This window comes from Malaclemys terrapin, chromosome 1, assembly GCF_027887155.1.
Source record: "Malaclemys terrapin pileata isolate rMalTer1 chromosome 1, rMalTer1.hap1, whole genome shotgun sequence".
In the NCBI taxonomy this organism is placed as follows: domain Eukaryota; kingdom Metazoa; phylum Chordata; order Testudines; family Emydidae; genus Malaclemys; species Malaclemys terrapin.
The window spans coordinates 65,426,569-65,451,289 of record NC_071505.1 but is presented as its reverse complement, the minus strand read 5'-3'; the positions used below and the strand labels follow the sequence as shown (position 1 = coordinate 65,451,289).

Here is a 24,721-nt window from a genome sequence, read left to right as displayed (position 1 = left end):
GTGTTCAGGGGGCTGTTAACTGCATTACTAACTGCAAAAACAGCTAATGTATCTTAGGAGAAAGAATACGAAAAAGTTATTAGACAATCCCACCTTTCAACCGATTAACGTCAGTCTGCTTTTGTCACATGAAGCTGTCTTAATAACTTTATCCATTCACTTGATTGGCTACATACAAATAATTTAAAAGATAAATTACAGACTTGTGTGATCTCTTACAGGATTACAGACTTGTGTGACCTCTTCCCCCAATGTTCAGTCATCCCTAATTATAATTATGTAATTAAATAATTATATTACTATGCACAATTATGAAAAAAAGCAGCAACTCTACTAAATTAAAATCTTTCAGAATAAAAACATGGATTTTATCCAAGAACATCCCAATAGGAGGAGAAATCTTTCTGCTACTTGTCATTGCATTTCCTGCCATGGCATATTGTAAATTTCGGTACTAACAGAATGATAAAAAAAAAAGCTTAACATCAATAGATTTTTTTCAACATCCAAGTTAAACCCAGTCTTCTTTAACTGCCAAAAAATGCAGTGTATATCCAGTATCCGTTATAAAGCAAAACCCATGGCTGGAAATAATAAATGCTGTGCAGGCTGCAAGAGTTAAGGGGCACGAAAATATCACTTTCAAGCTAAAGTAGTAATGTAACTTCCACTGTGAGAGGTCATTTGTATCCATATTAAATATTTCTCTGCTCCGGATGCTGAGAAAGTCCACTGCAATTCCCTCTATATATCAAGATCACACTTACTCATTCTTTACCAAGAAGAAAACCCTCAGATATGAATTTGAAACTTTATTTCAGGGATCTATTGAGGGAACTCGGAAAGGAACAGAAGGAATATAGATGTTTCATACAACCCATGTTTTATTTGGATGTAAAATGCCTTTTTTAAAGCACAAAAACAAAATAAGTTAATTCTGCAGAAAAATGTAACAATGACATGCCAGTAATGAATACACTCTTTTACTTTAAGTTTCTGTTCCATAACCTCTCAGGAGGCTTTTTTGTTTGTTTTTTTAAGTACTTGGAGAGATCTGGTCCACACATCCTTATGGGTTGAACAGTTAACATGGACGATTGTCTGGTACACGTTTCCTGAAAGAAAAATCAACATGATTTAGAATGGTATCTTCTCCTTGAAGACCAGCAGACATTTTTTAAAGTAACTTAAGTTTTCCACACTACTGTAAATTCAATGCCAATTATTTCCCTCAAATCCAGTATCTTGTCTCTGACAGTACCCAGCACCACATGCTTCCTGAGAAGGTGCAAGCAACCTAATGATAAGCTGGTAGGGATAATCTGTCCAGTAAGAGTCTTCTCTTAATAGTTAGAAACTCAGTTGAGACCCAAAGCATTAGATTTTATACCCCTTCTAAAACTTTAAGTAGTAATTTTACTAATGTAACTGGATATTTATGTACATACAAAAATTCAACTTTTTAAATCTTTCCCAGCTGATGGCTAATTTAAAATTCAGTAATGTGCATAAGAAGTTCAAATTTTCCCCTCCAATATGCATTATTCATATTTATCAACAATATTCATGTTGCCCATTCACCTAACTTTGGTTATTTCCTTCTGAAGTTTCTCAGAATCCTCTATGGATTTGGTTAACAATGGCAAATTGTGTTACCTGCAAATTTTGTCACCCCCCTGTTCATTCCCTTTTCCACATCATTCACACACAACAGTTCTAGCAGAGACTTGTGGCACCCCACTATTAACTTTTCCCATGACAATCCACTAACATTTTCTAACATCTGTTTTTACAAAGTTAAAATTAAGGCTGAAATTCACCAATGTGGTGAAGGCTTACATAAGCCCTTTGTCTCACCAAAACCTTTTAGATAACACCAAATTAGTTTTGCAAGGCTGTTGCCACAGGGATTAATTTTACTAGTAAGGAACAATGGGGGATTCTTCATTAGCAGTCATTTTATTTCCAATAAATTCCTCCAGTGCAGGACTTGATTTAACTGGGGAAAGAACTATCTTTTGCCACGAACTATATGCAGTGACTCTTCAAGGTGGCGTACAAAATTGTAGAATATTTCCAGGTACACAGATGTCAACATGCTCTAAGTTACAGCATCTGAATCATCCAAAGAATAGTGTTACTTACTTTACAGTAACTGTAGTTCTTAGAGATGTATCATCCACATGGATTCCATTCTTGGTTTGCACGTGCCCAAGAGTGGAATCCATGCGGGCAATGACATGAAGAAATGTGGGTTACACATTAAGATTGGTGCGCTAGGAGTAAAGTTCATCTACCAATCAGCAACCGAAGTAGACAAAATAATAGTAAACAGACAGCAACAAGCAGTAGCAGATTCAATTTCAGATACATTATGGGCATCCAGCTACAATTTTAGCTTTTAGGGTTTCTTAACAATGGAGAGAATCAAAAACTGCCTTCCCCATTTTTCTCCACAAACAACATATTTCTCCAATGAACTCAGAGTTTAGTTCTGCATGTTCTGATCAAACGCTGTGTCACAACTACCGATTTTCATTAACTAGATGATGCTTGAACAGACTAATTTAAACATCACAATGACTTTGGAGGGTCAATTATTTCTGCTATTGCAAACTAATTGTGGAAATACTAAAATGTTAGAGTAGAACCAAAAATAGCTTTGTTACCAGGAAGGAAAAAAAAAAATGAAAATATTTAGCTTGAAATGAAGGGTTCTCTTTAATGGTATAACTAGAACACTAAACTTCGATTCAGAGTTTAGAATACCTTGGTGCTGCTTTAATAATGTCATCCACACGAATAATCATTTCTGCTGCTTCAGCTGCACTCAGCAGAACTTGTCTCTTGACTTGGAAGCTTTCAGTTATTCCCAGGGTTGCCATGTCTCCAATGACACCATCCTTCATATCTTTAAAAAGAAAGATACTTTGCCAGAAGGGTTTTTTTTTTTTTTTTTTAAATAAAGGAAAATCTTGTTAACCTGCATTATCCATAAAGCTATCTAAATCAAGTGTGGATAAAAAGATTACATCTCAACCACGTATTATCCATATGTCATATATTCTACAGAAAAACGATTTTAGAAATTATGTATTTTAAAGAAAAGGGTCAATACTTATTACCTTTATCCCTCCACCTGTAAAGCCGAGTGCTTTAATGACTGAGTCCAACTATGCAGGGCTAAAAGGGAGAGGATGTAAAATATCTCCACAAGTGACCTAAAATAGATTTCCTACATACAGAAATGTCAACGCCAAAATTCACCATCTTGGGATGTTCCTGGGCTAGAAGAGAGTGCTAGGTTCCCTTGGGAAGCTGTGAATATCCCCTTTCCAATGGTATGAAGCTTCCATTATGAAATGTCCTACAGAGCTGCAATATGGTGGTCTTAAAGTCATGATACAGTAAGTACATACAAGCTGTTATTGAGGGCTTGTGTATTTGGTTAGTTTGTGACAAGCTAGGGTGTAAGCCTACCTCACACTACACTGCCACAGTGTGCTTTGATTTGCCCCCATTTCAAAGTGGGCATCCACATTGAACCAATTATCCCAAACTCAAGCCAATAAAACTTACATCACATCATCATGAATACCATGTTTTCTTTCTATGCATGTGTATGTAATTGATATGCAAATACATGCATGAGGATATTAATATGTTTAATTTTCAGGATATATTTACTAACTTTTGCACTATTAACTAAGAACTTGAAGATACCATTTACATATTATAGAATAAGTGTAGTCTTCTGTATTTGAACTGGAAGTAGTAAGTTCTTTACTATAACCATTCTTGCCATTACAACCATGTCAAAGTGGAGCTTTTCAAGTGGAGCTTATGTCATTTATCACTTTGTTTCAAATTCTGCATCTATTTACTGTCACTTCCTAATGCTGCTACTCAATCTTGATTGAATCACAGCATTAACACTCACTGATGTGATGCTTATACTTTAACCAGAAAGATAAAAGAATACCTTATAGCCATATAGCCATCTGTATTCCAAATGGTCATGAACAAACCATGAACTTGTCTCCTAGTATAATTATCACAGAGGACCAGGGCAATTACATGTTAAGACAGTACAGGAAAAAAGCTAGTACTTTCATTCATCATTTGAAACCATGATTCACGTCCATTCAATTGGACATCTATTGATATAAATAGGTGTGACTACTTTTCATGCTACTGTGTTAAGATTCTACTTTAAATTCTATTTATTTTGTTTGTGATGCAATAAACACTGGACTTTGTGATAAAGTCAAGGCAAGAAAGTCACAACAATGCAAAGGCATATATTCCAAACCATAAAAAAGGACAAAAAATTTCAATACAGTTCACATGCTATCAAATTTCTCACCAAGTCCATAAGTTGTTTTCCCTTCACTGTGAGCAGCTCTGAGCTGAGACACCAGATCTGCACTGTCATAACCAGCATTATCAGCTATAATGGTTGGGATCTAAAAGAATAAATATGCATGACAACAGATCAGAGGATGTTTTAAATTCTCAAACAAATAAAAAGCAAAAACAAAATAACCCTACTGCAACAACTCTATACAAACTTAAGATTGCTTGTTTACTCTTCAGTTACAAAAACATCTGTGAAAGAGAAAGGCATAGTCACAAAAAAAACATATACAAGCAGCAATTCACCAGTTGAGATTGTCAACAAATGTTTTTCATTAATTTATAGATATGTAAAGTTACACTATATGACCATTTGAAACAAAATATTTATCTGCAACTAAAATGGTTTGCAGTGATTTCCTGTGATGTGTGTAAAATAATTCTCTACACTGAGAATACACATGCAAATTTGCTGGCCAAAAGGAGGTGTTTAGACTGGTTGAAAATATAGCTTAGAAAAGGTCTAAAACTGCAACCTTAACTCTGAAATAGATATTAAGCAGCTCTTTAAAAAATACCCTATTAATTTATATTAAAGGTACATATTTCAATAAAAGAAATTGGAAAAAAATAGACCAAAATATTTATTATGAGAATGCTATTCCCTCAGGCTTGAGATCTTTGTAAGCAGTACTAGAGGGAATGCTAGCTACAATATTTTAGTTGGTTTTTCCTTCAATTTAACACATGAACACAAGAGTACATTTTCTCATTAATCATTTCAAAATGGTTTTGTGGCACTTGTTCCATTTTAAGAATGTAAACTTGCTGATGAGCATTTATCAACAGAAGAGTCTTCTACTCAACACATGTCAGTCTAAGTGATGCTAGAGCAAACTGTGTATGGTCATTAAAGAGATAGTATTCTCTAAATTAAACATTACTTTCTGAAAAAGATGTTTTCCCTAGTTTAAAATGTTGCTACTGGAAGTCAGGCTTTCCCAACTCTGTGTTCCAATATAAGTGAGGTTAGCAGTTAATGTGTATTGTATTCACTTTTCCATAGTGGTGTCTCATTTTTCACAAGCTGAAACAAATATTTTCTAAGATTTTATGTAGGGAAGTTCAGACAGTGCTAGAGATTTTTTTCTATTAAAACATTACAGTAATCTCCCTGAATCAGCCACCTAAATCTGCTGGAACCTGTAGAACTGATGAATGAAATTGTTTTTAATTGTTCTCTTTATTAATGTAACTTCATAAGTAAAGTTTTATGAATGAAACAATATTCATTCATAAAACCGGTTACCCCAATAACTGGCTAATTAACAGTTAAGATGCTTGTTAAGAGCCATAGCTGTTCAGTCAGCTGCCTTTGTATGTTTCACTATCAATCCAATTCCTGCTTAAATCACTGAGACTTGCACTGTTTCAGTATTGTAACTTCTGTTCACCATTTATTACACTTGCCTACAGTGTAACTTCTGTTCACTGTTTGCCATATTGTAATTCAAACCCCATTTTAAAACGTTTACTCCATTTGGTAAGGGCTTGCTGCAACCTTCATTTTTGCAAACCCTGCTGTAATCTTATTAGTTTAGTTTAGATGTGTGAATGAGGTATGTATGGATGATGGAATCAACCTCCAGCCCCAGCCTGTCCTGATTAAATAGAGTTCAAACACCAACGGCTGAAGATGCAGACAAGAGCCCTAACAAAGTAAGAAGAATCCACCCTAAAAAGAAAAGGTACAATAGAAGGAAGATCAAAGCCAGGTCCCAGGCTGAAAGTCATGTCTGCAATTGACGAGTGATCAATCACCAAAAGCGTGACACAGCAAGACCTATAGACTCTGGATTCAAACTAAAGCCTACAAAAAGGATGGGTAAGATGGAAAACTTTGGAGGAGGGTAACATTCTGTTGCCAACATGGAAGGGCATCGGTGCATGCCCAACAGAGACCCAGCTCGTCCTTGTGCCCGGCTTTCTTGGCCAGTTAGCCGCCATAAGCTACGAACTATGCAGCAGCTGCAGAACATCTGATGGGGGTGTGTGTGTGTATTAGGTATAATGTGTGTGTATAAGGATTAAGATATTAGTTATTGGTCATAAATCAAATTGTTATCATAATAAATGTGGCATCTTTATCTTGTCCCCTTTAATAAGATCCTGCTAGTTTTTATTGGTATAACAAACCCATGTTTGCTGCCTGTTCTATTGCTCTCTTCTACCTTTAGTCTTAGGGTATATCTACACAGCTAAAGAAAAACTCATAGCTGGCCCACGCCAGCCGATTCCAGCTCGTGGGGCTTGGGCTGCAGGGCTGTTTCACTGCTGTGTAGACTTCCAGGCTCAAGTCCCAGAGCCCGGGCTCCAAACCGAGCATGGGAGGGGACAGGAGGAGGGGAGAAGGAATGCACCAGGGTGGGGGACAGTGCATGTGCTGGCCAAACAGACATTGCTACCAAAGTTCTCCAATCGGCAGCGCAGGGACGCAAGTGCACCTACAGCGGAGCACCCATAGGGACACTATTTGAAGAAGTACATTAACTTACCATTCTCAAGGCCTTCGCAAAAGACTCCATTGCAACTGATTCTTTGCCTGGTGTTCTGTTGGCAACCTCTGTGACAGCATTAGCCATCAGCATCTCTGAGCAACCTGTATATTAAAAGAATGTAAGTACCTTACAACCTGCCTTGACTGACAACAAGAACTCACACATTGTGTTGAAAAGAAAATGTAAAAGATAACTTGAATATTCACCTCCACCATAGACAGTTCTTGTATCTTTCACAGTTTGGGCAAGGACACACAGAGCATCATGCAAAGACCTTTCGGCTTCATCTATAATCTGCTGTGTTGCTCCACGCAGCACTATGGTGCAAGCTTCACCTAAGGTCAAAAACAGCAAAAACAAAGAGCTAAGAATATAGCCAAGAGAACATCAACAAAATTTTGACAGAATAGCTTTGACAGAATGAAAAACAAAGTCTCAAAAGCATTTATGCTAGTTTTACTGACATCACCATGGACAAGTTTAAATTATTAGAAAAAAATGCAGCAGTGGGCATGTCAAAGTAAAAATGTCAGAGGTAGCCGTGTTAGTCTGAATCTGTACTTTGCAACAGAGGGTCCTGTGGCACCTTTAAGACTAACAGAAGTATTGGAGCATAAGCTTTCGTGGGTGAATGCCCACTTCATCAGACGCAAGTCTTGCACCTGATGAAGTGGGCATTCACCCACAAAAGCTTATGCTCCAATACTTCTGTTAGTTTTAAAGGTGCCACAGGACCCTCTGTTGCAAAGTACAAATGAAAATTTCTAATGAACTCCATTAACCATGCCATTTTCATCCATGTCCTACTACAGAATATGCAGTATTTCTTCACAAAATAAATAGTTAACTTAGAAGCATCAGATAGCAAAGAAATAATTTAATAAACTACATATAGATCAGAAGTATTGGCACTTTCTGGTTAATGAAAGTTACTGAAATCTATTCTAGAAGATTCCTGCTAACAGGTTGCCACTTGCCTCACCACTGTTTTATTTACCAAAAGGGGGGGTGGGGACACAGTCTTAGGTCCCAATCTTGCGAACACTTATGAATGTACATAACACAATTCAGTAAAATTAAACCTATGTACATATCTTTGCAGGACCAGGGCCTTAGTGCTGGCCAAGCTTTTAAAGACGAAATGTTACTTGTCACATGGTGTATCTAAAGTATCTATTCTAATGACAACCACTTAATGAACAGTTTAAATATAATGGTTAGTGATAAATAGGGCCCTACCAAATTCACATGCCATTTTGGTCAACTTCAGTCATAGAATTTTTAAAATTGTAATTCAAATATTTAAATCTGAAATTTCCCTGTGTTGTAACTGTAGGAATGAATACTGACCCAAAAGGGGGGAGGGAGGGGTTTGCAAGGTTATTGTAGGGGGACTGCGGTATTGTCACCTTTACTTCTACGTTGCTGCTGGAAGCAGCGCTCCCTTCAGAGCTGGGCAGCCGGAGAGCAGCAGCTGCTGGCTGGGAGCCCAGCTCTGAAGACAATGCCACTGCCAGCAGCAGCGCAGAAGGAAGGATGACATGGTATGGTACTGCCACCCTTACTTCTGCACTGCTGCCTTCAGAGCTGGGTCCTTGGTCAGCAGCTGCTACTTGCTGGCCACCCAGCTCTGAAGGAAACATCACAGAAGTAAGGATGGCATAGTATGGTATTGCCACCCTTACTTCTGCACTGCTGCTGGCAGGACTCTGCCTTCAGAGCTGGATGCCTGGCCAGCAGCCAGCACTTTCTATCCACCCACCTCTGAAGGTAGCGCAGAAGTAAGGGTGGTAATACCATGACTCCCCTACAAGAACCTTCACACACACACACACACACACCCCCTCGCAACCCCCTTTTGAGTCAGGACCTCCAGTTTGAGAAACGTTGGGTTCCGCTGTGAAATCTGTATAGTATGGGTGAAAGCACACCAGAGACCAGATTTCATGGTCCGTGATGCATTTTTCATAGCTGTGAAATTGGATGGGCCCTAGTGATTGATGAATGAAATTATAATGGTTGGTTAATGGTAAAACACTTACCCATAGCTACACCAGAGAAATGAATGAGCTTATCTTCTCCAATCATAACTTCTTCAATAAGCTTGCAACTTCCTAGTTTTACCAGCTCTGGATGATCAAAGGTTGAGGCAATTTCACCACCTATGAATGTAAGTTCATGTTAAACTACTTGTTTGGTTACAGTCTATTTACGGGGAGACTTTGGCAAACCAGTAAAGAGCCTGAAACCACTATGGCTTATTGTTAAAGGCAGCCTAGTCAGAAAACTAAATTGGCCATTCAGTAGTCTCAGCTTGACCAAGGCAGAAGGGGAGGGGGTTTGGGGTGCCACAGAAAGGGCAGCTTGACCCCGCGTCCTTCCTGATAAGAATTGTGTTGAAATTGCTGATACATGCATTTTAAAAGAGCAGGATGTGCCCCAGGAATGTCTATTGGGGTCTCAAGGCTGCAAACTCTGGGAAAGCCCACACCTGGTTAATGAATAATCAGAAGGAACCTCTTGCTTGACCATTGAAACTGCTTACTTTACAAGTTTTCTTTAAGGGACATGTCATTCTATTACTAATGTATAAATAAGGGGAAAAAAGGTTGAGATAGTTGGACTTGTTTGGGGACTCTTCTTGGACTCTCCCTCTGGATACATCTTGCGGTCCCCACCAGCAGACTGAAGATTTGGCCACCGGAATCCTGCTACTGTTTCACTCTAGAGCCAAACTCAGCTTTGGTAATAATCCAGGGTTGGGGGTGTTTTACTAATCTGTGGACGTATGTAAGTGCTTGAGACTAAGTAAAGTATAGCTTTAAGTGAAAGCACTCTTGTATTGTCCTGTTTGTGCCAGCCATCTATTGGTCGGACGGCCGTGTCTCCCCTGATTTATATTCTGACACCAGCTTGCACAGAGTAAAAGTTTCAACCCAAAGCTCTTGGTTGAAAGAACCCTGGGTAACATCTAGGTCAGGGGTCGGCAACCTTTCAGAAGCGATGTGCTGAGTCTTCATTTATTCACTCTAATTTAAGGTTGTGTGTGCCGGTAATACATTTTAACGTTTTTAGAAGGTCTCTTTCTATAAGTCTATATTATATAACTAAACTATTGTATGTAAAGTAAACAAGGTTTTCAAAATGTTTAAGAAGCATCATTTAAAATTAAATTAAAATGCTGATCTTACCGCACCAGCCTGCTCAGCTCGCTGCCAGCCTGGGGTTCTGTTCACCTAGGCCAGCAGCGGGCTAAGGGCCTGCGGCAGGGACCCCAGACCTGGGGGGGAGGGGGAGTGGTGTTTCAGGGGTCAGGGCAGAGGGCTGGAGGAGGGGGTTCAGGGCAGAAGGCTGGGGGTGTATTGGGGTGGGGGGGTTCAGGGCAGAGGGCTGGGGGGTGTGGGGGTGCAGGGCAGAGGGCTGGGATGCTCGGCTCGTATGGGTGCTCCCAGCCCCTGCCCTGAGCGGCTCATGGCAGGGGACTGGAAGGGATATGCCCCGTTCTACCCCCTTCCCCCGGGCTCCCTCCCTACCTCTCTCTGTATCCTCTATGGAGCTGTGTGCATGCTGCCACTCTTCCCCCCTCCCCCTCGCTAGGGCCATCAGCTGATTGGCGCAGGGAAGGAGAGGAGGAGGGGCCAGAAAGCACCATGCTGGGGGAAGAAGAGGGGGATGGGGGAAGCTTGGCTGCTGCAGAACCAAGCTTCTGCCTCCTGCCCCCACAGGGGAGAGCAGTGGGCGGGGGGGGCTGGGGGCCGGGACCGCGGCAGGGAGCTGTGTGTCACTCAAAATCGGCTTGCGTGCCATGTTTGGCACACGTGCTGTAGGTTGCCAACCCCTGATCTAGGTCAAGTCTTGGAAGATCTGAAGCTTCCTTTAGCTACTAATAGTAACACTACACCAATGTTTCCTAAAATTGGTGGCAGGACTGTATATCTCAGTTGATTCCCAGAGTCTCCACTTTCATGTTTTTTTTTTTTTAAATCTAGACTTACTTTATAGTCATAAAGTCAGTCTTTAAAGGGTGTGTGTTTTCACTAAGGGAAGAAAAAAAAAAAAGGTGTGTGTGTGTGGGGGGTCTAACTGGAGTTATCTAACATGATGTAAAATCCTAGTGAAGACAAGGCAGTTTGTAGTTTTTACATACAAGTTAGGTGGTCAAGTTAAAGATTAGGCTCCCCATAATCTTTAACTTGACCTGCTAACTCACGCGAATGCTACAAACTGTCTCGTCTTCACTAGGATTTCACCTTGTTAGATAACTAGTCAGCTAGCTTGAGCTGAGAATACACCTTTTCCCTTTAGTAACAACAACGTCAAACTGTTAAACTGAAACCAATGCAAAGAAGTTTGAGTTTACAGAGAACCTGAAACAATACCTTCAAGGCTTGGACTGTTCCATCCTTTTCAATGGGTGCTAACTCAGATGCCAATGATGACAATTAATGTTGATACTTCACTGCTCAAACCATGTAAGAAAGGTGACAAAGTTTCCACCACTTCCCAAAGAACGTGGAGGGCACAGGAGTCAGGAAGATGTATACATTAAAACATGAAGGGCTTTATCACTACATGGTAGGATGCAACTGGTTTCATTTTCCTGAAGCAGAGGCTCAGCTTTGAAGAATTTGGGAAATTCAACACTATATATTGTGAAACTCCAGACTCCTGGCACCAAAATATTAAGAACAGAGTCTAGAAGTATATGCAAAAAGAACAGGAGTACTTGTGGCACCTTAGAGACTAACAAATTTATTAGAGCATAAGCTTTCATGGACTACAGCCCACTTCTTCGGATGCATAGAAGTATATGTTTGTTTCACCTCTGAAAAGCACTGTGAGATCTGATAAAGACACGACTGTATTACTTTAAATTTTGAATTAAATCCAATTATTTGATTGATCTGCTACATGAAAAACATATCCAGTACCCAACTATTTATTTCACTCTAATGCTTGACTAACATGAGTGTAGCTCTTTTTAGACTATCGTACCACTCTTCTATAGAATGCTAAGCGAGTGATATAGAGCTACAGTATGATCACTACCTACAAACCTATATGATCTTTAAACAATACAATCTTAATCATACTTCTGTTGGGATATTTAATTTATTTTACATACTATTGTAACTAGACTACTTATACTTCCCAAAAACCAAACAATGCTATACCTAGCAAGGCCTATCTGCAGCAGACCTATCCCACATTTCTTTCAGACATTCTATATTGGTTACTTAGGGTACCAAAAACATAATTCTGAAGATTTTTTTTTAAAGTTATTTACAGATAACCTTTAAAATAAAGTCTGATCCCTATCAAACCTGAAAAGCCTAAAAAAGTACATTTATCAGCATGCTATGATAATGCAGGGCTCATGAGCTAGTGCCAAATGACAACAGTAAGTTTAAATTTAAAGCAGAGTAAATCGAAGATAGTTCAGCTCAGTTTCCATCTCTTCTCTGCTGACAATAGTACTCACTGGGACGTAGATAGCTGGCCATTAGCAAAACAATTTATTTTAGAGGCCAAAAGCCATCAAAAACATAAGAATGGCCATACTGGGTCAGAACAATGCTCAATCTACCTCAGTATCCCCTCTTCTGACAGTGGCCAAGTGCCAGATGCTTCAGAGGGAATAAACAGAACAGGGCAATTATTGAGTGATCCATCATGCTATTGTCCAGTCCCAGCTTCTGGCAGACAGAGGTTTAGGGACACCAAGAGCACGAGGTTTCATCCCTGATAAAATAGTAATTACTTTTGGGCAGATTTTACATTGAGAGAAAGATCTTCAGGGGTTTTTTTGTATTTAACTCCCCCACCCCCCACCCCCCCCAAGTAAAATATGTTCATATAACTCCACCGCTTTTTACATTAACGGCTTTTCTTAAAATGAAAAGTTAAAGGCAAGTTGTATCAACTATGGAATCACACATTAACATTTAGCAGAAAATTAATTACTGATATGTTAACACTCAGAACATATTTCTATGATGCAACACTCTTCTCTATACCTGTAACAAGAGCCAGACGTTCTACTCCTGCAAAGTCTGCATGTTCAATAGCCATAACACCAGCAGCACCAAACAGCTGTTCGGGATAGTTATAAATCAGTTGCCTACAATTGAAGCACACACACATATTCATGCTATCGAAAGACTGCATCTTTCATCAAAATTACATGATAGCCACAGAAATAAACCTGCTTCTCAACATGAACAGAAATGGATTTTGAATGCAATTATTATTTAGACTTTCGATTGCAAAAGCACTCAGTGTGCGAGGCACTTCCCAAACATGGAGAAAATGTCCCTGCACAAAGCATGAAGAGTCAGACAAATTCTAGGGGCGTAACTGGAAACTAAGACACTGTAAAGTAACTTGTTTTTCTAACTGTGGTTCTTTAAAATCGGTTATCAAGATATATTCCACTTCTGGTGCACGTATACCCAAAGGCTCAAATTCAGATTATCTTGGCTGTGTCTGTTGGGACTGCGCCTGCACTGTAGTTGTCCTCATAATCCCCCACCCAAGGGAATAAAGGGAAGAGTGGTCCCAAATATCCTGAGTTCCTTCCCCAATACAGAATCCAATTCGCATAAGGTTCTGTAGTACAGGAAAGGAGAGCAGGTTGTATGTATTCCACTTCTGGTGACTCAAGAGCAGTAACCTGGAGCATAGGTGGGTGATGTAAGTATCTGAACACCTACCACAGAACAGGTCTGCCAAAGCACGCATCAGTTCTTGATACTTCTACAAGGGAGTAATGTTGTATAAATGTGCACCAAGCACATGCAACTGCCCTATAGGTCTCAGGTTGGTACACAGTAGCTAGGACCTGGCATGGGCTCCAATCTTTACTGGTAGATCTTGTCTGGCTGTTTCATAGCATGGCCTAGTGCAACTGTGAATCCAGTTAGATAACCTCTGAGCAAATACTGCCTTACCCTTCATCCTATCTGCAAATGTACACATAGTCTGGGGAATTCTTGAAAAGTTTAGTTGTGTCTAGACAGAACGACAGTGCCCTAAGTACATCTAGCGAGTGTAGCTTGGCTTGCCCTTGGTTAGAGTGGGGTTTTGGAAAAAAGACAGGCAGATGGATCACTTTATTTAGATGGAAGCGTGAGTCTACTTTCCGCAAGAATTTCAGGTAAGGCCTAAGGGTCACGCTGTCCTTATGGAATGTAGTGTACACAGATTAGCTATAAGTGCCTGAATTTCTCCTTTAGTCACATATTGCCACCAAGAAGGCTGTGTTCATAAACAAATGGTAAAGTGAGCAGGTCAACAGAGTCTCAAAAGGTAGAGCCATTATATCAATCCCACCTCCACTATATTAAAGGAGGAGACGACTCCCTGACTGAGGGGAAACACATCCACATAAGGCCTTAAGGAATCTAGCTATCATCAGATGGGAGAACAACACATGACCCTGCATGGGAGAGATGGTTGGCTGATAATGCTGCCAAGTGAACGCTTACTGAGCTGATAAGATAGCCCTGAGTTCTTCAGCAAAAAGAGGTGGCCCAAAATAGCAATATCTGAGTCTAAGGGAGAGAATTGGCATTGTTGGACCCAAAGAGAGAATCTTTTCCACTTGGCTGAATGAGTAAACCTAGCAGTCTTTTCTATTCATGAATTGGTATATTCTGGACCTCAGCAGAATAGCTCCTCTTAAGTCATGTTTAGGTAGTCAGTATCCACACTGTCAGGGACAACAAAGCTGGGTCCAGATGGAGAACCTGTCCCTGGTTCTGGGAGATTATGTCTGGAAGAAGAGATAAGTATCAGAGGATGAGTAGATAGATTTTGCAGGTCTGATAATGAAAACTTCAGATGAGTAGATAGATTTTGCAGGTCTGATAATGAAAACTTCATTGGCCAAGCTGGAGCCAGCAGGATAGTGAACAGCTCAAGAATCAGGTCAACGGAGTCACTTACATGTGTTGATTTCACTCAAATGATTCCTTACTTTTTCATGTGAGCTGCCATTACCACAGCCAGGCGGCTGAGGACCTTTAGCACTGTTGATAGTTGGAATGGCAGAACTCTGTATTGATAGTGGGAATTTATCACTTGGAATCTCAGACATTTCCTATGAGTTGAATGGATTGTTATATGAAAAGAGGCATCTTGCAGCTCAAGAGCTGCAAGCCAGTCCTTGAGATCTAAGGAAGGGATTAGAGAGGCTATCTGAAGCACCAGAGAAAGTCTAGAATTGGGCACCAGTCCTGTTTTTTCTTCAGACTTAACTGTCTTTCGTGAGAGAAGTCCCTGAAAAAGGGATGGGGAAGGAGGGTGGGAGGTAGGGAGACTGAAATTGTATAGAATACCCTACCCCTTAGGGATGGGCAGGATGAGTAAAGATCCTCCAGATGTTGTAAACTACTCTTAACCAAGATGTCAATTAACTGCCTTGATGTAGCCGCAGGGTGAGTAGCCAATGAAGGGAAGGCAGAGTGTCTTCCTTTGGTACCTCTGCTTAGACTACATTTATGGTCTAGCCTGATTCCTTCTTGGTACAGGCATATAGACTCAGAGATCTTTGAGTTGCTTGTGAGTCTTTCAGCAAGAGTACAGCCTCATCGGTTTTACTATTCAAAAGATCACAGCCTACAAATGGCAAGTCCTCAGTGATAAGTATATGAGATGGATAAATAAAGAGATCAACTTATAGTCAGTTGTTTATTGTAGGTATCACAAAAGAAGTAGATCTTAAGGAATGTTTAAAAAGGCGGCGGCAGCGGCTCTGCAGACCAGCTCAGAAAAGGTGTTCTATATGTAGCAAATGGCATGGAACGCTACACAGAGAGCTGGAGTACCAGTCACAAGAGGTGTCACGGGAGTTAGGTGCCTAAATAGCTTTGAGGATCTGGGCCAAAGACAATTCAGAAGATATGAGGTAGATATAAATAGATTCTTGTACTCAATCACAAGCAGCTTCAACATCATGCAAGCAACAAGGGAGAGCGAATGGAAGGATTTAAAAGGTAGGGGGCATGGCGCAGTCAGAATGACAGGTAAGGAAATTACTTACCAATTGTGTTTTGCATGGAGTGGAACGGGGTGGGCAAGGAGTGATATTGGACTCAGTGAAGACGTTATAATAAATAAGAAGTCTAACAATAAATGGCTGGATGATTCTTATGTGTGTGGGTAGAGAGAGCTGGGTCTTAAAAAAGTTATGAAGCAGCAAGCTTTTAATAATAGAGAACGAGTGGGGGACAGTCACATACCTTATTCCTTCCACAATAAATACATACCTGTTAATAAAGCAGTTTATTCCATGCTTAAGAATACGTTCAACCTTCTCTTTCATTTTTTCTTTTTCTGCTTGTTCTATTTCTGCTACCTTTGCTGTCGAATCCACTCTTACACGAGAGCCAAACACCTAAATTAAAAACAAAGATGTAAGATTTATTTGAAATGTAACTCAATTTATAAAGACCACTTCTATTATATTAATCACCTACCTTAATTTTATCTGTATCCATACCAGTGTTTGCAATAAGTATCTTTGCATTTTCAATTCTTTTTGGCTGGTTGACGCCAATCTTTTTATCTAGTAGAAAGCCTGTAGTGAAAGAGAAAGTAGTAAAAAACTCAGCAGGCCTGAAAATGGGAAAAGGACTATTATTCTAAAGCAGAGGGGGGCAAACTATGGCCCGTGGGCCACATCCGGCCCGCAGGACCCCTCCCTCTGGCTCCCGAGCTCCTGCCAGGGAGTGGAATCAGGACAGGCTTGCAGAGGAGCCAGTCCAACTCCCTGGCAGCGCGGTGAGCAGGGTGAAGGCTAGCCCCTGGCCCCTCCTCTTCTGTTCCCCTCCCTCGCAGTCACAGTTCCCCCAGCGCCTAGGCTGTGGGGCTGAGCTCTGGCCGGGCGGCATGGCTATAGCGCCGCCAGACCTGGTGCTCCAGGGCGGCGCAGTCAGGGGGCAGGGAGCAGTGGGAGCCGTCAAGGGGCCTGGGCCCTGCTACCGGTGACGGGGCAGAGCAACCCAGGGCCCCCGTCCACCCTCCAGCATGCTTGGCTCCTGTCCCCAGCATCCACGCCCAGACAGGAAGCGAGCCCTGCCCAACTGCCAGGGAGAGCAGCCAAACGAGCAGGGGAAACGCACAGGGAAAGGACTGAGCCCCTCTTTCCCCCACCCCACTGGTAACATGGGGCAGGAAGAGCAGGGAGGGTTGGATGGTGACCAAAGGGGGGCAGTCAGGAGGTGAACAGGGGGGATTGGATAGAGGACGGGCGTCCCAGGGGGCAGAGAGCAGGGGTGTTTGGAAAGGACGTGGGAGTACCAGGGGGCAGTCAGGGGTGGGGAGCAGGGGGAGCTGGATTGGAGTTCCAGGGGGCTGGATAGGGGCCAGGGGCCAGGCCATGCCTCACTGTTTGGGGAGGCATAGCCTCCCCCAGCCTTCCCTACCCTCCATACAATTTCTGTACCCAATGTGGCCCTAGGGACAAAAAAAAAAAGTTTGCCCACTCCCGTTCTAAAGTGTGTCAAAAAATTTGTATAGATTCACCTACCAATACTATAGCAATGTTTTCTGAAGCACATACAGACAGATGCATATATCTCACATATAGGATTAATTTCAACTCTCAAATACATGGTCACTGAATAAAAACATACCTTCATCTAAGTAAGAGTCTATCAGACTTCCACCTAGTTTCTTGATAATATGGATAGCTTCCAAATTACCAGATCCTTTCAGTCTAAGAACAGCTTCCACTGCTAGTTTAGTAAAGTGATTTTTATGATGAGTAAGTAGTTTTGAGGACAGCGTGGTCCCTGCAATGTTCATTAAGTCTTCACGGAACTTTATTTCATCATCACTAAAAACAAACACAATGTAACCAAGTGAATAAAATTAAACGGACAGGACCGAAGAAGCAATTCAACTGACTGACAACCACTACACTCAGATTTACATATATTGTTATATATTTTTCCTCAACATTTTTGAAGTGATGTGGAGTCGCAAAATAGTTGCACTTTGCAAATAGTTCACTGTATGCCTATCTACATGAGGCACTCTCCTCTTAGGATATGAATTTGAATAAAAGCACCTCTTGAAAAGGAGTTCGTGCTCAATGGATAACAAACCACATATGGCCTGTTGCATTACTGCATACATATATTATTGATACTTCGCACTTCACCTATACATTTCTTCAAAAACAGACTAACGAGAAACTGCAGAACTGGAATTAATTTGCAAAATGGACACCATTAAATTCGGCTTGAATAAAGACTGGGAGTGGATGAGTCATTACACAAACTATTTCCCCATGCTAATTTTCCCCCTACTGTTACTCACACCTTCTTGTCTACTATTTGAAATGGGCATCCTGATTATCACTACAAAAGTTTTTTTTCTCTTGCTGGTAATAGCCCACCTTAATCGATTAGTCTGATTAGAGTTGGTATGGCAACCCCCATTTTTTCATGTTGTGTGTGCACGCGCATAAGCATTCGTGGGCTATATATATATATACACACACACACACACACATATATATACACATACATATACACACATACATACATATACACACACACACCCCTTCCTACTATATTTTCCACTGCATGCATCTGATGAAGTGGGCTTTAGCCCATGAACACTTATGCTCAAATAAATTTGTTAGTCTGTAAGGTGCCACAAGTACTCCTCGTTCTTTTTGCTGATACAGACTAACACGGCTACCACTCTAGAAGTTTACAGAATACACTGAAAAATCTGAACAAACTGCAAATTTTGTTGAAAGGGAAAATTATTTAAGGCAAATTATATTCTAGTTAAACACCGACATCGTTTAGTATTTTAAGATAATTTGTCTATTTTTGAAAAGCCTTTATAGTTTAACTAAAGAAAATTGTGATAACATCTATTCAAAAAAATATTGCTTATATCATATTATATTTTAAGTTTGTCCTACCCATCTGTGACAGTTTACATAGAAATTAATCAGGATAACCAAAGAAGATTACTACTGCAAATGCAAGGTATTTACTAACCCATGATCCACTGCAGATTTCAAAAGGGCCTCTCTTGCTGCTTTTGTAGCTGCTCTCCAACCTGCAATGATGGTTTGAGGATGAATCTTCTTTGCAATCAATGCTTCTGCCTCCTATTAACATAAAACATATAATTAATTTACTTCAATGTCAAATTTGAAGTGAGGAAGGCAATTTATTCAGTAAGAAAATTTAGAATCTTTTCAACATCAAAAGGAGACACTTAATCCACCTGACAGCCAAAACAATCAGCATACTCTTAACAGGAATGATTTAGGAAATATGTATTTACCCTTTAATACTACAAATACAGATGTGGTCATTCATGCTGCCAGTATTTCTTACCTAAGCAACTAATGTGCTTTATTCACATTGAAGATCATCTGGAAGCTTTGTCTAGTGCAAGCCATAGCTATATTTTGAACGGGCAAGCAAGTTATTCTAAAAATGTATCACCTACTCAAAGCTCTGCATTGGCTTCTTGTTCACTTATGGGTGAAACTCAGGGGGCTGGTGAGAAATCTTCAAAGCCCTGGTTGGCCTGGAAGTCAGCTACCCAAGAGATCATCTCTCACCTTAAGCCCTGTCATTTCAGTTAAGATTGGCAGGTGCTCTTGATGTCAGTTCCTGGAGCTAAAATCTCTAGGCCTTGTTGCAGAGCTTTGTTAGCAGGAGGTCCTTGCCTCTGAAGCTCCCTCCACAGGTAGCTCATGAGAGTCAAAGCTCAGTAGCCTTCAGAGTACACAGGATGACATTTAACCGGTTAAAACAGGCACTACCAAATCAATGTAGGTCTTGCAAAAACAATCATTTACAAAGTCTCTCAAAAATGTTTCCTTTTTCTTAATTCACTGGGAAAAAAGATTTAAAAGGAGTATTTTCCTGAAGTGTTTGTAATCAAACACTGTACCATTCTGCTAACTGCAAGAGCCAGAAAGTGAAACTGATTATATGATTAAAAAGGCAGTTTCATTGTTTCTTTTTGCATATCAGTTGGGTGAGGAAGACAACATAAATGGGGAAGCAAGTTTATTTTTAAAATCCTTTCAATTGCAATAATTCAAAGTGTTATTAGTAATAGATAAGGAATACGGTTGTTTAGAATACTATAACTATTAACAGAACAGTGTGACCCAAGGATCTCTTAATGCCAACTGGCATAGGGAACAGGGGTACATAAGGGTTTCAGAGATCCTCTGGGTCTGGTGTCTACATACTAGTCAACCAAAGAATAGTATGCAAGGTCTCTTATGATAGCCTGTGTCACGCTGGTCATAACTATGAGATGTATGTACAGAAAATATGTGAGAAAAAGTTAAGTTATCTAGGTCTAAGAGTTAAGGCAGGCTATCAGATGATGATCCACATGCTCCTGTCAGGCAGGAAGGACGAGATGCTTATCTCTGTGTGCCTGGTCACATGCATTGAGTGTTGTATGGCTCACAATGGATGCCCATTTACAGCCTGAGCAAAATGTTACTCAATAGATTGTGGGGATTGCAGGAAAACACAACAAAGGTTGTTCGGTTTAGAAGTAAACAGCATATAATAAACAGCTTTGGGTTTGTTTTTGTGCAGATAGGAGGTCATTTTCATGCAGTTGCACCCACAGTCCCCCCGCACCTCCCACTCATCTCTGGGACTGCTTCTCCCCTCCACCCCCCTCCTCTTGAACTATGCCCCATTCAGCATCATGGCACCATGAGCAAACCGCTAGCCCCTTGCTATTTTTTTTCGGTGGGATCTTTTTGTGGTTTGGACGAACCAGACTTGTTTTTGGGTGGTTTTCCTGGTAACCTGTGCAGATGAACCCCCAGTTATCCTTTAATTTGTGAGGACAAGCCACCAGTTGGCTTGATCTTATGAAGCAGGGATCTCAGCCAACTTGGTTGAAGCACTGGAAAAAAGACTTGGGGCAAGCTATCATGTGGGACACAGAGGCCTTGTGAGTTAAGTTTAGGCTCTAGAATGCACGTTATGATTGAGTAAAGTGCTATGTATAAAATAAGGTGGTGATCCTCAGTTGAATCTTGTAAGCTGGTGAATACTACTCCTTTGGGAATAGCAAATCAGAGTTCTCCACATGTTAACTGAAATGGGGGTGGGCATTCCAGAGGAATGGTTGGAGGACTTGGGGGTTGGTGAGTGCCTATTGCTCGCCTGTACAGAGAGAGTGAGGCTGGCAGAGGCCTGGAAGGTAGCACTTGCGTTGCCAGAGACTGGTGAAGTTAAGGAACTGATACACAGCAGGCACAGACAAGACTTCCTCACATTAAGGGTAGGAGGTAGCAAGGTGTTTCACAACCCTGGATACCCCCAAGAAGCAGCACAGACAGCATTTAAGTTTTGTTCCCGTATTTAACAATTTGATAAGTGATACACTAATGCTTACTCTATTGGCGGCACCCTACTCCGTCTATGATATCAGAGCACTCGCATACCAGATATAGTAGAAAATATTTAAAAACAAAAGTTTCATTACCCTAAGTAATTCAGCTGCCAGCACAGTTACAGATGTAGTTCCATCACCAACCTCATCATCTTGAACCATCGACATATCTAAAAGAGAATACTACTATGTTAGTTTATTTATTCAAATATTCTGTACTGCTCAGTACTAACTACAAATATTGTATATTATGGGTACACTAGTTTGGAAATCAAAAACAGGATTTTTAAAAAACACAGGGCAGGATTAATTGCGATAACTGAGCGTCATATTATCAGCCCGCTACATAGCGAAAGAAACTTGCTCAGAGGATGTTGTTTGTTTGATAAAGTAAATGCTATTTAATAATTGACCTACAAGGAGATTTCAAATATTGTAATGACAAACATCTAGTCAAACTCACCAACCAAAACTTTGGCAGCTGGGTTGTCAACTCCAATAGATTTTAGGATGGTTGCACCATCATTGGTTACTGTCACTGTGCCATCTCTTCCAGTACTTAGAAGAATCTTGTCCTACAGGATTCAAGATTTAGGATACTGCTTGAACATGTACTTCATAGTGTTAACAGTTGCAAAGACCGTTAAAAATATGGTGTCTGAAAGCCTGCAGATATCTTACCATGCCTTTAGGTCCCAGAGTGCTCTTAACCAGGTCTCCAATGGCAATAGCACCAATGAAGGATGACTGGAATAAAAGTGAACAAGATCAGACAAGGATTCATCATTTATTTTATAAGAGTAAGCAGCTGAAGATTAAAACATAACAGAGTCAGGAATTACAACCACTTATCCTGATCTACTCCCTCCACCACCATATCCCATCCCTTTCCCGCCCCTAGTCCGGCTCGGAAGTCAGGCAGCTTCTTCTCCTCATAACCTTGATGCCAGCAGAGGAGTCACTCAGAGCACAAGAGATGCTGCTCTGTCTGCCCGATCTCAGTTTCATGTACCCAGCACCCCAATGACCCACAGAAGCTGGGAGCAGCAACTCCATGGAAACTCCTGCTCAATCCCCACAAACTTAGGCTGGAGCATTCTCAGTACAGATGAAATCTTCAAAGAATTATACTTCAAGTCTCTTCATGGTTTCCATGCCCCCCATGACAGTGTGATTTACACAGGGCCTTACTTATAATGAAAGCCGTCAGACAACCTTAACTATAGAAGGTGTTAGCAATTCTGCTGATATTTAAATAAACTCACCAACCGAGCTGTCTCTGCTTTTTCTTCATCTGCTCCTGCCTTGAAAATATTCACAGGTGCTAGGGAAAGGGATGCCTGAAATAATAGTAATCATAATGTAATTTAGCTTTATCACATCATTTTCAGAACACCTCACAAACATAAATTGAAATTAAATGATGGTTTATGTTATTGTTGAATTACAATACTTAATATCCCCTATTCCCAGGAATATTTTAATGAATTAATCTTTAACACACTTTTTATCTAAATTTTTTTTTTTTTTAAATCTTCACTTTACTGATGCTATATAATGCCTCTTAATTTAGAAAGACATGTATTACCTCAGGGGCACAAAAGGACTCAAATGCTGTCTCCAACTTTGCTGAGATGAACTACCCGAGCAAATATAAGATTTCCTGCCCTGTTCTGTCCTGCAGAGCACAGGTGACAAGGAGATTTGTCTGGAAACTGACCAGATTTCACTGGCAGAGATTTCTTCTGTGCTGGCAGTGAACTAGCTTTCTAATACCCCTATTTGTGGAGTGAATGCAGCTATTCTCCACTAGCCAACAGCCCTGGAGGAGCATTACCAGTTGGCACAGTTTAAAGGAGCCAGCTCTTAATTACACCAGGGCAGAGGTGAGCCCACCAGAAAACTGGGAAACCAGAACCTTTATTTCTCCACTGCTCTGCTGCACCCAGCAGAGAATTGGAGCCACTCATGTCAAAGTTTTGCGGAATTACTGAATACAAAGATAAAAACTTAGATGACACTTTTAAGTTAACATTATCACAATTTTACTTCCTTACTTTTCCCACACTGATTACTATTGTGGTGTAATTGATATTTTTTAGCCTATTAAAATCAGAAATCTAAACTTAATCAAGGCCCCCATGAATTCAACAGCAAACTAGAACTAAGTTTTACAACACCCTGAGCTGCATTCTGAAACAAACTGGGGATTCTTCAGCAGCTTCAAGTCAACTCAGAACCAGATAAAAGGGAATATAAGTGATACAGTGATATTAGCCTGTTTGGATATTTACAGTATATTCAATTTTACACCACTGCAAACTTTTAACACAGTAGATTGTTCTGATATAGGGTTGAGCCAACTCTAAGTTTCTTCCCAAGTCCCCGTCAGTTACTAGTAGTCTTATGTGTAGAAACACAGACTTCGCTCCCCTGAACATATTTTACCTTGTTTGAGGTGGATGATCTTGTTACCCAGGTAAATCCTAACCTCGAGTCTGCCAAGGGCCGCCTGCCTCAGCCACATCCCCTGGTGCCCCGTGGGAGAGCGGCTGCCGCTGTCCGGTCCCAGAGCTGTCACTAGCCCTCTCGCCAGCAGGCACGTTGGACATCGGCCCCAACCCGACAGCCTCAGAGCCCCCGGGGCCCTCCCCCACTGCCGTGGGATGGAGCGGCGGCCCCGCGGCGATGGTCCCCAGAGTGACGCAGGCCGGGCAGCGGCCCCACATGGCGAGCCAGCCCCAGCGCTACGGGCCTCGGCGCCGCCCCCCCCCGGGCGAGGAATCTGCGGCGCTGCCCACCGCGGGAAGCCGCTCTAGAAACTTCTAGGCTAGGCCAGCGCTCCGCTCGCCGGGCGGCACCAGCGCCGCACAAAGGCGGGGCAGGGCCCGGAGCCGCGGGCGGCAACGGCGGAAAGCCACAGCTCCGCGCGGCCCATGTGGGGCTGGGGCAGGCACAAGCCCGCCTCGCCTCGCCTCGCCCCGCCGCTCGTTCCCCGGGGCCCGCAGGGCCAGGGCCAGGCCCGCAGCCTTACCATAGTGACGGTGAATCTGCTACCAGCGTCCTGCCGACCGCCTCGCGCCCGCTCAGAGTCACCGCCGCGCGATCCGTCCCCAGGCCACGAGCTACCTCCCAACAACCCCCGGAAGTTGCGTCGCCTCCCGCAGCACAGCGGCCGCTCCCTGCCAGCAGGAAGCGGAAGGGCTGCCTCGGCCTAGCGCTTCAGCCCTATTGAATGTTGCATTCTGGGAGTTGTGGTCTTACGCTGGCGAAAGGGACCCCCTGAGGGGGAGGCGGGGGCGTGTCTGCCCTGTCCGGTGGAGGCTGAGCCAACTTAGCTACTTTGTCACTAGATGTAGTGACTTTTCGGTTTCCTTAGTGAGAAAATAAGTGTC

At 41.7% G+C, this 24,721-nt stretch overlaps 1 protein-coding gene across 1 annotated transcript; it reads right to left on the bottom strand.

Moving 5' to 3' along the window:
* Positions 1–862: 862 nt before the first annotated feature.
* Positions 863–24,503, bottom strand: CCT2 (chaperonin containing TCP1 subunit 2). The gene is made up of 16 exons (XM_054026270.1): positions 24,361–24,503; positions 22,592–22,666; positions 22,008–22,073; positions 21,790–21,901; positions 21,420–21,496; positions 18,938–19,050; positions 17,552–17,754; positions 16,394–16,494; positions 16,184–16,311; positions 12,932–13,035; positions 8,957–9,076; positions 7,121–7,249; positions 6,912–7,015; positions 4,367–4,466; positions 2,770–2,911; positions 863–1,115 (listed from the first exon to the last, which is right to left on the bottom strand). The coding sequence occupies exons 1-16, from the start codon at positions 24,361–24,363 to the stop codon at positions 1,085–1,087; spliced, it is 1,608 nt and encodes a 535-aa protein (XP_053882245.1). The 5' UTR covers positions 24,364–24,503; the 3' UTR covers positions 863–1,084.
* Positions 24,504–24,721: the final 218 nt, after the last annotated feature.